The following is a 14488-nucleotide window of genomic DNA, read 5'->3' as shown; positions in this document are numbered from 1 at the left end:
ACACTGTTCTGCAGAGTATAAGAAATACAAATTTGAGAAACACAAGCCTTTGACCACAAAGGTCAAAAAGACAACCCGAGGAGAGAGAGGAGAAATCCATCTTCGCTACTGGGTTATCTGAATTAAAAAAAAAAAAAAATTAGGTAGCTAATTTTCTACAGTATGTGGATGTTAATGTGAAAGGTACCCACCAAAGAACTAGGAATGAGGAAAATAATGTAAACTTTGAAAACCCATAATAAAATGGAGCAGAAAACCGCAAAGTCAGCTGGGAGAACCTGTCTCTTTCCTGAGCCAAGTGGCCAGGAGTGTAACTGGTATGTTGTGTTTACAGTGACTACAGGCAAAACCTTGACCAGGCAGCCAGAGGCTGGCCCAGAGCCTACCCCTCACAGGGAGTTGTTGGCCAGCTCACTTGCTACAGGACCAGGTAATAAGGACCTCTTTAAGAGCAGCTCCTCCCATCTTCGAACACTTCCCCACACAGAGTGTGGGGTCAGGTAAAGCATTTTTCTTCCAAACTGCCCAAACACCTCGGACAGGAGTCAGGCATACAGAAGAAGAGAAGACAAAGATAAGGTAGCAGAGGGGAGAAAATGATACTGTAAAAGGCTGAGAGGGAGGAGGGTAGGGTTGGTGAAGGGAGAAGGAGCATGCTGTAGTTTTATAGAAAATATGGCTGGAAGGAGAATGGCATGTAATTCAAATAGATTTGTTTTTCCTGGGATTGCAGAACATAATTCTTGTAATCCAAGTCCATTTCACTGCATAGCTATATGTTTTTACCTTAAGAGAACTTTAAAAAATTATAGAAGCAATAATAAGGGCATAAAGATACTGTCAGGAATAGAGAAGATTAGGAAACATAATTTTCTTAGGAGAAGATGGAGGTTGGGGAAGCAGCTAGCGGGAAGGAGTTGTTTTTTAGGTAAAGGTGCTTAAAGTTTCTTATTAACTGAGAAGGGGAAAAACATTATTAGGGGAAGAACACACAGGGAGTGACAAACAGGCATGCTGAAATACATTTCATTTTAGCACTCATTTCAGCCTCTTCTCTCACTAAATCTATGTCACAATAGAATAGATGACAGATTGGTAGGTAGATAGATAGACAGACAGACAGACAGATAGATATACAGATACATAGAGCGTAAACACTGCCCAGTCCTGCACCATCCTCACAATCTTTGCTATGTTTGAGCCCATTGTTGCAGCCACTGTGTCAATCCATATACGTGTATACATACTACTGGTATGCCTCAGTTAAGTTGAAAGCTGTAGCTTATGTATATTGTGAATCTCTTTTTCTTTCTCTTGCTCATTCTTATTGGCATAAAGTAAATGACAAAATGCCAGAGGCAAAAAAGATGAAGACATATGCTGGATCATCAATTTCTTAATTTTGAAGAGTTGACTAAAAAAACATCGAGCTTCTTTTTGGATGAAAACATTCTTTTCAGAAATTAGACAGAAATGCAAAATTTCGTCAGATGACTGAAATGAGTTCTAGTCTGTTCAAAATTAACATTTTGGTTCAGAGTTACTTACTTGGTTCAAAAATAAAGTTTCTTTCTAAGCCAAAGAGTCATGCCCAAAAATTAAGTTTCATATTTTATCTATATAACACTGTTGCCAGAAATTCCCTCTGGGCCTTTTCACAGGATACCATGGGCAAGAGAGTAGCCATCATTGGAGCTGGGGTCAGTGGCCTGGCCTCCATCAGGAGCTGTTTGGAAGAGGGGCTGAAGCCCACCTGCTTTGAAAAGAGCGACGATGTGGGGGGTCTGTGGAAATTCTCGGTGAGTGGGACATCTCTGCAATAGAAAGGGAAGGAGGTAGAATATGTGCAAGATCGCGCTACTCCGGCAAGGCTTCCCAACTAACTGCCATGGCATTTATAATCTCCCTTGGGTTTGGAATCCAAGAAGCACAATGTTAGGAGCAGATTGGAAAGTAAGCTACTTCCAAGTCAGAAGTAAAGTAGACGATGGCTAGCTTTGAAGATCCCTGCTTGTGTACAGAGTTCACCCCTGATAAATCATAAATAAGTGACCTACTTGGAGATAAAATCAGCGGTCGAATATTGGTTAGAATTACATGGTTCACTCATTTAAAACACAATGACTCTTCCCATTCTTCTGTGGAGATTACCAAGTGCCCACCAGGTGATTCACATCACAGGTTTTAAGGTCTCAGGGACTGACTTCAGTCTTTTGAACACCACACAATTGATTAGACAGCTACAAGAGGCACCAAAATGAGGACAAGCTGATTTGATTTGAAGTTCTTCAATCCCCTTTGTTTCAATGCATTTATAATAAGGGCCATATCAGTAGACATGTATGTACGTACCCACGCTATCACTTCCTATGTTGTCTGACAACCATGTCAGCAGGTGTTGGGGCCACTTTGTGCCCCTAACCCCATCAGTGTCCTCAATGTTAGGACCACTGCCTGGCTAAGCCTACCCCAACTTCTTATTTTTCTTCTTCTGATACTCCTATTTTTATATATGTAAATTTAGAAAGATCAATAATCCTTTTTAAGCCACTGTTTCCCCCTTTAAATGCAAAATTATATAACGTACCCGAATAAATAAAATTTTGAACTGGAACTGTTGCTGTAATTGGTCGAGATATTTGGGAATGTTGGGATGAGGTGGATGCATTTTGCATGTGGAACGTACATGAATCTTTGGGGGCCAGAGAAAGGGCTGTAGTAGGCTCAATAAGGGCTACCTAATCAGGTCGTAGTCCCTAGAACCTGTAAAGATGACCTAATAAGGAAAAAGGGTCTTTGCAGATGTGATTACATTAAGGATCTTGAAATGAAAAGATTATGCTGGGTTATCCAGGTGAGCCCAGAACGCTGTAATATGCATCCTTATGAGAGGGAGGCAGAAGGAGATTTGTCATAGAGACAGATGGGAGAAGGCAATGTGATGACCTCAGCAACAAGAGAGATTTGAAGATGCTTTGCTGCAGGACTTGAATAAGCCAAGGCATACAGGTAGCCACTGGACACCAAAAAAGCCATGGAACGCCAGCAGCCCCACAAGCTAGAGGAGATGAGGAGTGGGTTCTTCCCTAGAGCCTCCAGAGGGAGCACGGCCTTGCTGACTCCTTGATGTCACCAATGATACCGATTTCCTGACTCCTGGCTTCCAGAACTGTGAGAGAATCGATTTCTGTTGTTTTAAGTCACCAAGTTTGTGGTCATTAGTAACCATGGCTACAATTGCTTTTTTAGCGTTTTCTAGCTACTTTACTGTGAGAGGAGTCACAGAGTGCAAATGAGGTTGTGAGCTGCAGTGTCTCTCAAATACCACTGAGTTATAGGAAAGTTCATGTTCTGAGATTATATGACAAAATTATATTAATTCTGTATTTTCATTACTTTCTAAAGTCAGTGTTGCACATTCTCTCAATTTTTTTTCTTTCAGAGGGACCCAAACACTAGTCAAGTGTGAGAAACAGTAAGGGTATAGATAGAGCAGACTTTTGTAACTGTTTTCCATAAAAAATCAGTCGCCACTGAGTCCCCATCTGTGTCAGAGTAGAACTGTGCTCCACGGGGTTTTCGATGACTGGTTTTGCAGAAGTAGATGGCCAGGACTCGCTTCCGAGGTGCCTCTGGGTGGATTCCAACGTCCATCCTTTTGGTTAACAGAGAAGTAAGTTAGCTGTTTGCACCACCCCCGGGCTCCCTGTTTCCTAGAGCACTTCCCTCCCCTTCTAGCTCTTACTTCTAACCTTGGTCTAAAGCCGGGCAATGTGCTTCGCTCACCTTCTTCTGTCACTGGGAAAATAAGGTACTTGCTGACAGGGTCACAAGTCTAGTCTAATGTCTTTTTTTCTCAGGAGCCCCCAAATAATAAATCAGTAAATTCTCTCTAGATTTCACCCTGGGGTTAATGAATAGAGTCTCCTTCTTCTGAGTATACAACCCTTTGTTCATTTCCCCTCATTTTTTCTAAAGTATATATCTGCCTGCCCTGTAACATATCTTTTCACCTGATGTTGATTTCTATCTCTGGCAAGCTTCCTAATCCCACCCAAAGCAACAGATTCCTTCATCTCCCCACCCAGCAAGTGTCCCTAGCAGGGACAACAAACCAGGTGAGCCTCAGGAAACTCATGTCCTATTTCAAGATCCCATTTTTGCAAGGAGAACATTGCAACTCATCTACCATTTAATCACTTGTCAAACAGGCCCGTTACATTGGCTTTTGACATAATTGTAATATTTCAGTATTATATTAAAAATTCATATCCTGGGGGCACTGACAACTTAGAATTGTATGATCCCTAATTAGAAATTTCTAGTGCTCAGTCCCCTCAATTATGAACTAGCAATTATCCCTAGAAATCTGCAGTTTGATCTTTCATCATAGGAAAAACCATTTAAGGAAGGAAATGTTTTTCTTTGACGTGACTTTTGGAGTTTTATTGATTCCTTATGTAATGATATTTTTAAAAATTTGGTAACTGTTTTCTTGGGTTTTCATTTCTTAAGGGTATGGTAACTTTTGGCCAAATAGTAGCTTCGCAACCATTGTGCCTTGCACTTTGTCCTGTCACAAAGTGGCTGCTTACAAGCCTTCTCCCTCATGTTTTCTACAGAGGTGAGAGGGAGGCTCCCAAGACATGAATGTTGGGAAGATTCTGTCCCATCAAAATTTCTCATTAACAGTGCTGAATAATGCCAAGAATTTAAAATTAGGAAGAAAAGTCAAAGCCAGTTCTAGTCCCATATTATTCCATGGCCCTTGCCTCTTCAGCCGTTTCTTCCACTATAAAGTGGAAGTTTCCCCTATCTCTCCCCTACCTCCCCAAGTGAAGTGCCTTCAAGAAACAGATCAGTCATTTAGTTTCGTACAGCCATTAAATGGCTGTATTTGAAGTTATAGTTTGGAGATATATTTATTTTATCTAGTAAACCCTTACACGGAACTTACAGTATATGTCAGACATTGTTCTACTCACTTTATGTATTATAAAAGACCCTTTTTACTTCACCCTAATTTTCAACTTAAAAAAGAACACAAAATTTGGAAAATGTGACACATTCTGTGTGGCCTTGCTCCTTTCATCAACCCACTTAGCCCAGCAAGCTATTTTTTTTACGTCAAAACTTTTTTGAACGACCTATGAATGTGAGGAAATGTGTGTGTTTGTATACATATGTATACAACTTACTGCACCGGGCAAAACTTCTGCAAGAGAATTCTTTAAAGTTTTAAAAAGCAAAGATGTCAATTTGATAATTAAGGTGCATCTAACCTAAGTCACGGTCTTTTCAAACTCTTCGTATCCAGGCAAAAATTGTATGGTGAACAAAGGAAGACAGAAAAATTGACATATTCTAGTTGCAGTGTTAGGGAAGAATATCGAATATATTGTGGACTTCCTAAAGAAAAAACAAATCAGTCTTAGAAGAAATACAACCAGAATGCTCCTTAGAAGCAAAGATGACAAGACTTCAACTCGCTTATTTTGGACATATCCTCCAAAAAAAACCAAACCCACTGCCGTCAAGTCGATTCCGACTCATAGAGACCCTATAGAACAGAGTGGAACTGCCCCATAGAGTTTCCAAGGAGCGTCTGGCGGATTTGAACTGCTGACCTCTACGGTTAGCAGCCGTAGCACTTAACCACTAAGCCACAACGGTTTCCAACAAGAAAGACCAATTGCTAAAAAAGGACATTGTGTTTGGTAGAGAGCTAACAAAAATGAAAAAAAAAACACTCAGTGAGATGGACTGACACGATAGCCACGACAATGAACTCAAACATAGCAATGATCTTAAAGATGGTGCAGGACCAGGCAACATAAGTGCAGTGTGATGGATCACTTTTGTGTGGCTTTCAAGTGACTGGGTGGGACCATGCTAATAAGGTACATGGAGCCCTAACAAGTGGGTTGGTCAGGTCTGCCATTCTGCTGGGCTTTAAATGAGCCATCCCAGAAGCGGGAAAGCAAGGCTCTCACCCACGCCAAGGAAGGAGAGCCAGGAATGGAGTATGTCTAACAATGCAGATGTCAAGAAACAGTGGCAGAGAAATGGCAGGAGAGACTGGCAGGAGCCAGCGTGATGGGTTTCCCAGCCCATGGAGCAAGATAGCTGAGTGCCTTTGAGCAGGATGCTTGCTGGCAGAGTAGAACACCTCTGGGCATTTAGTGGAGCCAGGTTTGCTGACCCCTGGAGCTAGAGCTGAGTGCCTTCGGGCCAAGGCTTAAGGGTGGAATGGGATACCCTGGGGCACTTAGCAGCAGAGCTAAAAGAGCTTTGTAACATTTGCCTGATCAGGGCAGAGGCTGAGGGGCCAGAGAGAGGCATGCCTGTGAGTACAGCTGAGAAGAGGCTGTCCTGATGGAAGAACTCTATCCCAAAAGCTCCTCAACCACTACAACGAAGTGGAGAGTGCCATGTCAGTGACAGTTGGTGACAGACTTGGTAAAATGGTGAAGAGAGAAGGCATATCTGATCTCTCCCTCATAGGATTCAGCCTCGAGCTGTTTATCTTGATTCTCCTTTCCTCTTGTGAAGTTAGAGGAGGTCAGATGCTGCCCCATGCCATTTTTACAATAAGGTTGCCAGGAGCCGAATCTGACTTGACAGCAACTAACAACAACAAATATGTGTGTGTGTGTATAGATATATATACATATATGTAAAATAAACTAGCTACTTTAGCATTTAGGTTTTTTGCTCATGAGCCACAGAAATTGACTAAGGCATAGCTGAGAAATTTTAAAAATTAATTGAAAGGTCCTGAGATAGCCACAGGAACAGAGAGGAATAAGGCTACTCCAGAATGTTTCAGTAACAAGAACCAGTCAGTGTTCTCCCCAGAAAGCACCAGAAGAATGAAGAAATGATAACCATTTTGCCCATCTTTGCTTCATTCCCTTCAAAATTCCAAGTTTCTCAAGAGAGAGCCTGACTTGCTATTTAAGTCTCGTATTTGCCGGTGTTTCCCATATAGCGGAATAAATAGTGGAAAAATGAAGCTCTCTCTGCTTCCCTAGTAGAAGAGCAGGCCTGGACTTATCATTTAACCAACATACACCAAGCTAGGGTGGGGAGAAAAGTTATTCCCTGAAAGAAATTTGGAATACGGCTTAAGAAAGAGCTTATGAAGGCTGGGTGGCCTAAAGGGACAAATGTCCATTACAAACTCTTTTCACATCTCCTTCAGGTATACTTTTTACTATTGAATCCGTTTTCTGTTATCAGAATAGCTACCCGTGTTCTTCTCAGCCTCTGATCTTTTTGCCGCAGCTTGACTGGTACCTACCATGTCTCAAGACTTAAAGCCTGTGCAACAGCCACAGCATAGACGATTATATGCAAACACGTTAAGTAATCAAACAGTACTGTTTTGGGGACAGATTTACTGGTATGGAAAGACATTTCTGATATATTAAGTGGAGGATAAACTTACAAAATACTACATACACATAGTACTGTGTTCATTTTTGTAAGAAAAGCTCATACATATGGATAGAGAAAAGCCTGGGAGAGTATAACTAAAATGCTAATGGAGAAGTTATCTCTGAAGAGAATTATGAGTGATTTATATTTTCTTCTCATCTGTGTGTTCCAATTTTTTACAGCGAATCTGTATTACTTGTATGTCATATTTTTAGGCAAATAATGCACTCTTTTGGCATTTGTTTGCCGGCTGTGCCCCCCGCCCCCCCCCCCCCCCCCCCGCCATGAGGTATTTTCATAAGCATGTTGTGCTAATTTTTTTTACAGCAACATGTGGAAAAGAACTGGAATAGTTGGCACTTGTGAGGATGCCTTACTGGGGGAGGGAGGGCGCGACCAGGAAACAAACATAGAAGGAACACGTTATTTGTGTAAAAATATGGTAATCAGAAAAAAAAACAGTAAATTGTTTTATAAAGCTGAACAGGGACAAATTGAGACAAGTTTAAGTGACTTGTTTTAAAAAAGCAGTATTTCACTGCAGTGAAACTGATTACTAAATATTTTAAATATCAGCTCTTCCCACTAACTAAAATTAGCCGCTGCTAACATTTTATATGAGGGCAGCGGTAGTTCACTGGCAGAGCTCTCTGCCTTCCAGGCTGGACCACTTGGGTTCAAATTCCGGCCAGTGCCCCTAAGGAATGAACAGCCGCCACCACCTGTCGGTGGAGACTTGGCTGTCGCTATGACGCCGAACAGATTTCAGAGCACGACAACAACAAGCACCCTTTTTATTAAATGTACACAAATAGATTTCCTACAAAATACAATTTTGTAGCCTCTTATTTTTACCTAAAAATGTCAGAAGCATTTCTTGTACCTTCAAATATTCTTTGGGGACATGAAAACACAATATTTAATTGTTGATGTGTAGACTTCACTCTACTAATTTTATTCCATCATCCTTATTATTAACCACTGAGATTATAACCAAGTTTTTGCAATTGCCAAAGTAGTATCCCAGAAAGATTATCCTAATTTATATTCTTATTTCAATATAAAAGTTTGCCCATATCTCTTTGAAAAATTTGGTATTATAACTTCTTAAAATAAGTGTCAATAAGCAGTGTATCATTTTGTGAACTCACATTTCTTTGAAGTTGTGTATCTTTCAAATTTTTTTCTTAAGCATTTGCATTTATTCTTTTGTAAATTGCGTTTTTAAAATCATGTGACTTTCTCCTTACTAATTTCTAATAACCTTTTAAATATTAACGATACAATGACAATCTAAAAGCATACACTGTCTGGGTGGGAAGGGGTATTAAAGTTTGTATTGGAAACCCTTGTGGCATAGTGGTTAAGTGCTACGGCTGCTAACCTAAGGGTTGGCAGTTCAAATCCACTGGGCGCTCCTTGGAAACTACATAGGGGCAGTTCTTCTCTGTCCTATAGGGCCGCTATGAGTCGGAATCAACTCGACGGCAACGTGTTTGTTTTTTGGTTTTATAGTATAACCACTGTCCATCTAATATGCCTGGGAGAACCCTGACAGAACACATTAGGCTAAAACAAACTGAAGAGTTAACTAGATTTTAGTCGTTTGATACAATAAATGGGCAATCAATACTTCTGGCATGCTTCTTGTTTACAAAATCTTATTAGGTTACCATTTCTATCTAAAATTTTCTTTTAGAATAGAAATAAACTCCAGATATAGAAAAATGTGAGGTGAGGATACAAGATAAAGATAAATCCAAAGACACAGCCCAAATAATTGTTTACCCCAATCCAGGATTTCTGTGCAAAAAGAGCATATATCAAAGGAGTTGATTTTCTCCATCTCTGGGCTTTGGAAGCAATTAGAGTGAACCTTATCTCTTTGAGAATGGTAGGGTAACAAACTGATATGCAAGGAAATTTACAGAAAATCTTTCCACTACCTTCGAACTTTACATATTTTCCTCTTTTTTGCTGAAAGAAAACTTTTTCTAAAACAAAACTAAAAGGCAAAAGTGGTTTGAATTTGGTGGTAACACAACACCTTATGTAATATCATTTCATCCTAAAAGTCCCAAGCAAGCCTCACTGATTTAGTGTTACCTTCCTGGAAATTACATGTGAACAATTTATCTTTTTTCTAATGAGGAAACTTAAGCCTTTGGAAATTTCAAAGTGATGAAATACCAAGTCATGTGTATATTTTAGTCAGAAGTTTTTTAAAAAATCACAGGATTATTTAAATCCTGTTTTTATCTTGGTCTCTCTCCCTCCCAACACACATCCAGCTTCACCATTCTTTCATTGCACCCACTTTTGTGTTAGAAGTCATTGCAAACTGACCTAGCCAGTCCGGTTCTTCCTGGTAGGTTAGAGGAGTCTATTAGTTAGAGATGGGAGAAGCTTAATTATCCTTCCACAGCATTATTAACAACTTATAATGGAAACCAGTTTCAAACCAAAATCTGCCACATATAAAGACACTAATTAAGCAAATATTTATCAGTAAGCAATACAAGATAGTTTATGTCAACTATCCTGTATGTCCCCCCACACGTCTGTCAGTTTGTTGTACTGTGGGGGCTTGCATGTTGCTGTGATGCCAGAAGCTAGGCCGCTGGTATTCAAGTATCAGCAGGGTCACCAATAATATCCTACGCATTAGTGAGCTGAAATGGACTGGCATTGGCCATTTTTAATTGAACAATCATATGGTCTACTATTCCAGGAAAGACACCTAGAAGAGGAATGGCGTTGCATTTATCGTCCTAAAGAACATTTCAGGATCTATCCTGAAATACAAGGCTGTCAGTGATAAGATAATATCCACACACCTACAAAGAAGACCAGTTAATATGAATGTTATTCAAATTTACACACCAACCACTAAGGCAAAAGATGAAGATACTGAAAATTTTTACCAACTTGTAAAGTCTGAAATTGATCAAACATACAATCAGGATGCATTGATAATTACAGGTCATTGGAATGCAAAAGTTGAAAACAAAGAATAGGTGTTTGGAAAACACAGCCTTAGTGATAAAAACTATGCCCATGATTGCATGATAGAATTTTGCAAGACCAATGACTTCTTCATTGCAAATATCTTTTTTTCACCAACATAAATGGCGACTATACACGTGGACCTCGCCAGATGGAATACACAGAAATCAAACTGATTACATCTATGGAAAGAAAGGAAGCCCTGGTGGCGTAGTGTTTAAGTGCTACAGCTGCTAACCAAGAGGTCAGCAGTTTAAATCCGCCAGGCGCTCCTTGGAAACTCTATGGTGCAGTTCTACTCTGTCCTACAGGGTCTCTGTGAGTCGGAATCGACTTGGCAGCAGTTGGTTTTGGTTTTTTTGGTGGAAAGAGATGAGGGAAAATCTCTATATCATGAGTCAGAACAAGGCCAGGGGCTGACTGCAGAATAGACCATCAATCGTTTCTATCTAAGTTCAAGTTGAAGCTGAAGAAAATTAGAACAAGTCCACGAGAGCCAAAGTACAAACTGCAGCATAACCCACCTGAATGTAGAGACCACCTCAGGAATGGATTTGACATGTTGAACACTAATGACCAAAGACCAGGCGAGTTGTGGAATGATTATCAAGGACATACCCAGTCCCAGGGCCGTCGAGTCGATTCCGACTCATAGAGACCCTATAGGACAGAGTAGAACTGCCCCATAGAGTTTCCAAGGAGCGCCTGGCGAATTGTAACTGCTGACCCTTTGGTTAGCAGCCATAGCACTTAACCACTACGCCATCAAGGACAAAGTACATGAAAAAAGCAAGAGGTCATTAAAAAGACAGAAAAGAAAGAAAAGACCGACATGGCTATCAGAAGAGACTCTGAAGCTTGCTCTTGAACCTAAGTAGCTAAAGCAAAAAGAAGAAATGATGAAGTCAGAATATTTCAAAGGGCAGCTCAACCAAGACAAAGTAAAGTATTATAATGACATGTGCAAAGATCTGGAGATAGAAAACCAAAACGAAAGAACATGTTTGGCATTTCTTAAGCTGAAAGAACTGAAGGAATAATTCAAGCTTTGAGTTGTGATATTGAAGGATTCTACGGAGAAAATATTAAATGACACAGGAAGCATCAGAAGAAGATAGAAGGAATACACAGAGTCACTACACCAAAAAGAATTGGTCAATGTTCAACCATTTCAGGGGGTAACATAAGATCAGAAACCTATGGTAATGAAGGAAGAAGTCCAATCTGCACTGAAGGCATTGGTGAGAAACAAGGCTCGACAGAATATCAGTTGAGATGTTTCAACAAACAGATGCAGCACTGGAGGTGCTCACTCAACTATGCCAAGAAATCTGGAAGGCAACTACCTGGCCAACTGGCTGCAAGAGACCCATATTTATGCCTATTCCCTAGAAAGGTGATCCAACTGAATGCGGAAATTATCAAACAATATCATTAATATCAAATGCAAGTGAAAGTTCACTGAAGATCATTCAAAAGCAGCTGCAGCAGTGTATCAACAGGGAACTGCCAGAAGTTCAAGCTGGATTCAGAAGAAAAAGTGGAACAAGGGATATCATTGCTGATGTCAGATGGATCCTGGCTGAAAGCAGAGAACACCAGAAAGATGTTTACCTGTGTTTTATTGACTATGCAAAGGCATTTGACTGTGTGGATTGTAACAGATTATGGATAACATCGGGAAGAATGGGAACTCCAGAACACTTAATCGTGCTCATGAGGAACCTGCACATAGATCAAGAGGCAGTTATTCGAACAGAACAAGGGGATATTGTGTGGTTTAAAGTCAGGAAAGGTGTGTGTCAGGGTTGTATTCTTTCACCATAGCAAATAATCTGAGATGCCGGACTGTATGAAGGAGAAGAGGGTGTCAGGATTGGAGGAAAACTCATTAACAACCTGACTTATGCAGATGACACAACTTTGCTTGCTGAAAATGAAGAGGACTTGAAGTACTGACTGACGAAGATGAAAGATCACAGTCTTCGGTATGCATTGCACCTCAACATAAAGAAAACAAAAATCCTCACAACTGGAGCAATAAGTAACATCATGATAAATGGAGAAAAGATTAAAGTTCTCAAGGGTTTCATTATACTTGGATCCACAATCAACACCCATGGAAGCAGCAGTCACGAAATCAAAAGACACATTGCATTGAGCAAATCTGCTGCAAAAGACCTCTTTAAAGTGTTGAAAAGCAAAGATGTCACCTTGAAGAATAAGGTGTGCCTGACCCAACCCATGATATTTCCAATAGCCTCATATGCATGCAAAAGCTGGAAGATGAATAAGGAAGACGGAAGACGAATTGATGCCTATGAATTGTGGTGTCAGTGAAAAATATTGAATATACCATAGACTGCCAAACGAATTAACAAAATCTGTCCTGGAAGAAGCACAACCAAAGGATGGGGAGACTATGTATCACACACTTTGGACAAGTTATCAAGAGGGATTAATCCCTGGAGAAAGCCTCCTGCTTGGTAAAGTAGAGGGTAAGTGAAAAAGAGGAAGACCCTCAATGAGATGGATTGACACAGTGGCTGCAACCATGGGCTAAAGCATAATAACAACGATTGTGAGGATGGCACAGAACTGGGCAGTGTTTCGTTATGTTGTACATGGGGTGGCTATGAATTGGAACCAACTCAAGGGCACCTAACAGTAACAACATTCCGCATGTACAACAAAGACTAAGCTCTCTGTCCTTCTAGGTAATAAATACTCTGCAGGCAGAATCCACCTAATCTTGCAGTTAAATTTAGTAACCAAAATATTCTAAATCAATGTTTAGAATAGGACCAATTAGGAATAAAGCCTTAGGTGCCAACCTCAAGGCAAAGAGCTAACTTGATTCTCACTGTCTGTTCATGTAAGCGTCGCTATGATTCAGAATCTACTCGATGGCAATGGATGGGTGGATTCATGTAAGGCCTGGGAGCCTCTTTAATGTATTTTATTCAGTCCAGGTGTATTGAACACCACTCATTTCACTAGTGAGAGCATCTAAAGTTATCCTTTGTCTACTACATATGAAGAATTTTATAGCAGAAGAAGAACTAAAATTGCATTGAAGAAGAAAAAATATATGAATGTAATGTGGCACAAATGATAAAGCGCTCAACTACTAGCCAAAAGGCTGGAGGTTCGAACCCACCTGGTGGCGCCTCAGGAGACCGTCCTGGCGATCTGCTTCTGAAGGGTCACAACCTTGAAAACCCTATCGAGCAGTTCTACTCTGCACACATGGGTCACCATGAGTCAGAATTGACTCAACGACAACTAACAACAGCAACAACAGTATATGTTAAGTGGTTTGGCTAAAGTCATTTATTAGCAAATGAGTCCATCAAATCATTTTTAAGGTAACAATCAATAAAACCAAGGAAATATTTATGACCTTCAGAAAGAGTAAAAACACATTTTGTTAATCATTTTTATACAAGGGTGAGCATTATCAGGAGTCATCCTTAGAATTTTGCCTGCCATGTGCCTTATGTTATATGTTGAAGCAACAATCATGAGGTAGTTGAGTGAAGCAAATCAGACCACCCTGACACCCTCACACTGTCCTAGGATAGTCTCTCCCATTTTCTCCTTGTGAGTTCTTGATATCTTGCAATTCTGTATTTATAAACACTGAAGTACATACTAGACTACTAGGTACTCAGGTCACTCTGTCATGTCTAATCAAACACCCAGATTTACGTGGGGAGAAGGATAAAAGTCTTCCGAGACGAGAAAAGTGGAAGTTCCCTGAGGTGGCACAGCTTAATCTCCAGGTGTCTTTTCATCCATGCTCAGTCTTTCAGATTCCTCGCCTTGTTCTCTGGCCCTTTCTAAGAGTGCATCTGAGCTTTTGGAGAAAGGGGACTTATGCGGTCCAGGAAAGATAAGCTGGTCAAATTCAAACGCAGATCCTGCTACTGTCCTCTGTCCCCTCTGAGTTGACACATACAAACCATGCAAGGTTGAACTTTGGAAAATATCCATCACCATATTTAGTGGTTTGAAGAAAAAAGTAATAACTGTAATTACA

At 40.3% G+C, this 14488-nt stretch overlaps 1 protein-coding gene across 4 annotated transcripts in view; it reads left to right on the top strand.

Moving 5' to 3' along the window:
* The first annotated feature begins 401 nt into the window (after positions 1-401).
* Positions 402-14488, top strand: part of LOC126073954 (dimethylaniline monooxygenase [N-oxide-forming] 3-like) — a 48761-nt gene continuing 34674 nt past the window's right edge. Inside the window, exons 1-2 of one of the 4 annotated variants that reach the window (XM_049881252.1) lie at positions 402-500; positions 1662-1799. In XM_049881252.1, coding sequence (XP_049737209.1) covers positions 1668-1799 — 132 coding nt within the window. In that variant the 5' untranslated portion in view covers positions 402-500; positions 1662-1667. Of the gene's footprint in view, positions 580-1661; positions 1800-14488 lie in introns of all 4 variants that reach the window. The other 3 variants (XM_049881251.1, XM_049881254.1, XM_049881253.1) reach the window with 3 other exon arrangements.

This window comes from Elephas maximus, chromosome 3, assembly GCF_024166365.1.
Source record: "Elephas maximus indicus isolate mEleMax1 chromosome 3, mEleMax1 primary haplotype, whole genome shotgun sequence".
In the NCBI taxonomy this organism is placed as follows: domain Eukaryota; kingdom Metazoa; phylum Chordata; class Mammalia; order Proboscidea; family Elephantidae; genus Elephas; species Elephas maximus.
The sequence above is the reverse complement of the archived record's forward strand: the minus strand, read 5'-3'. Positions and strand labels throughout refer to the sequence as shown.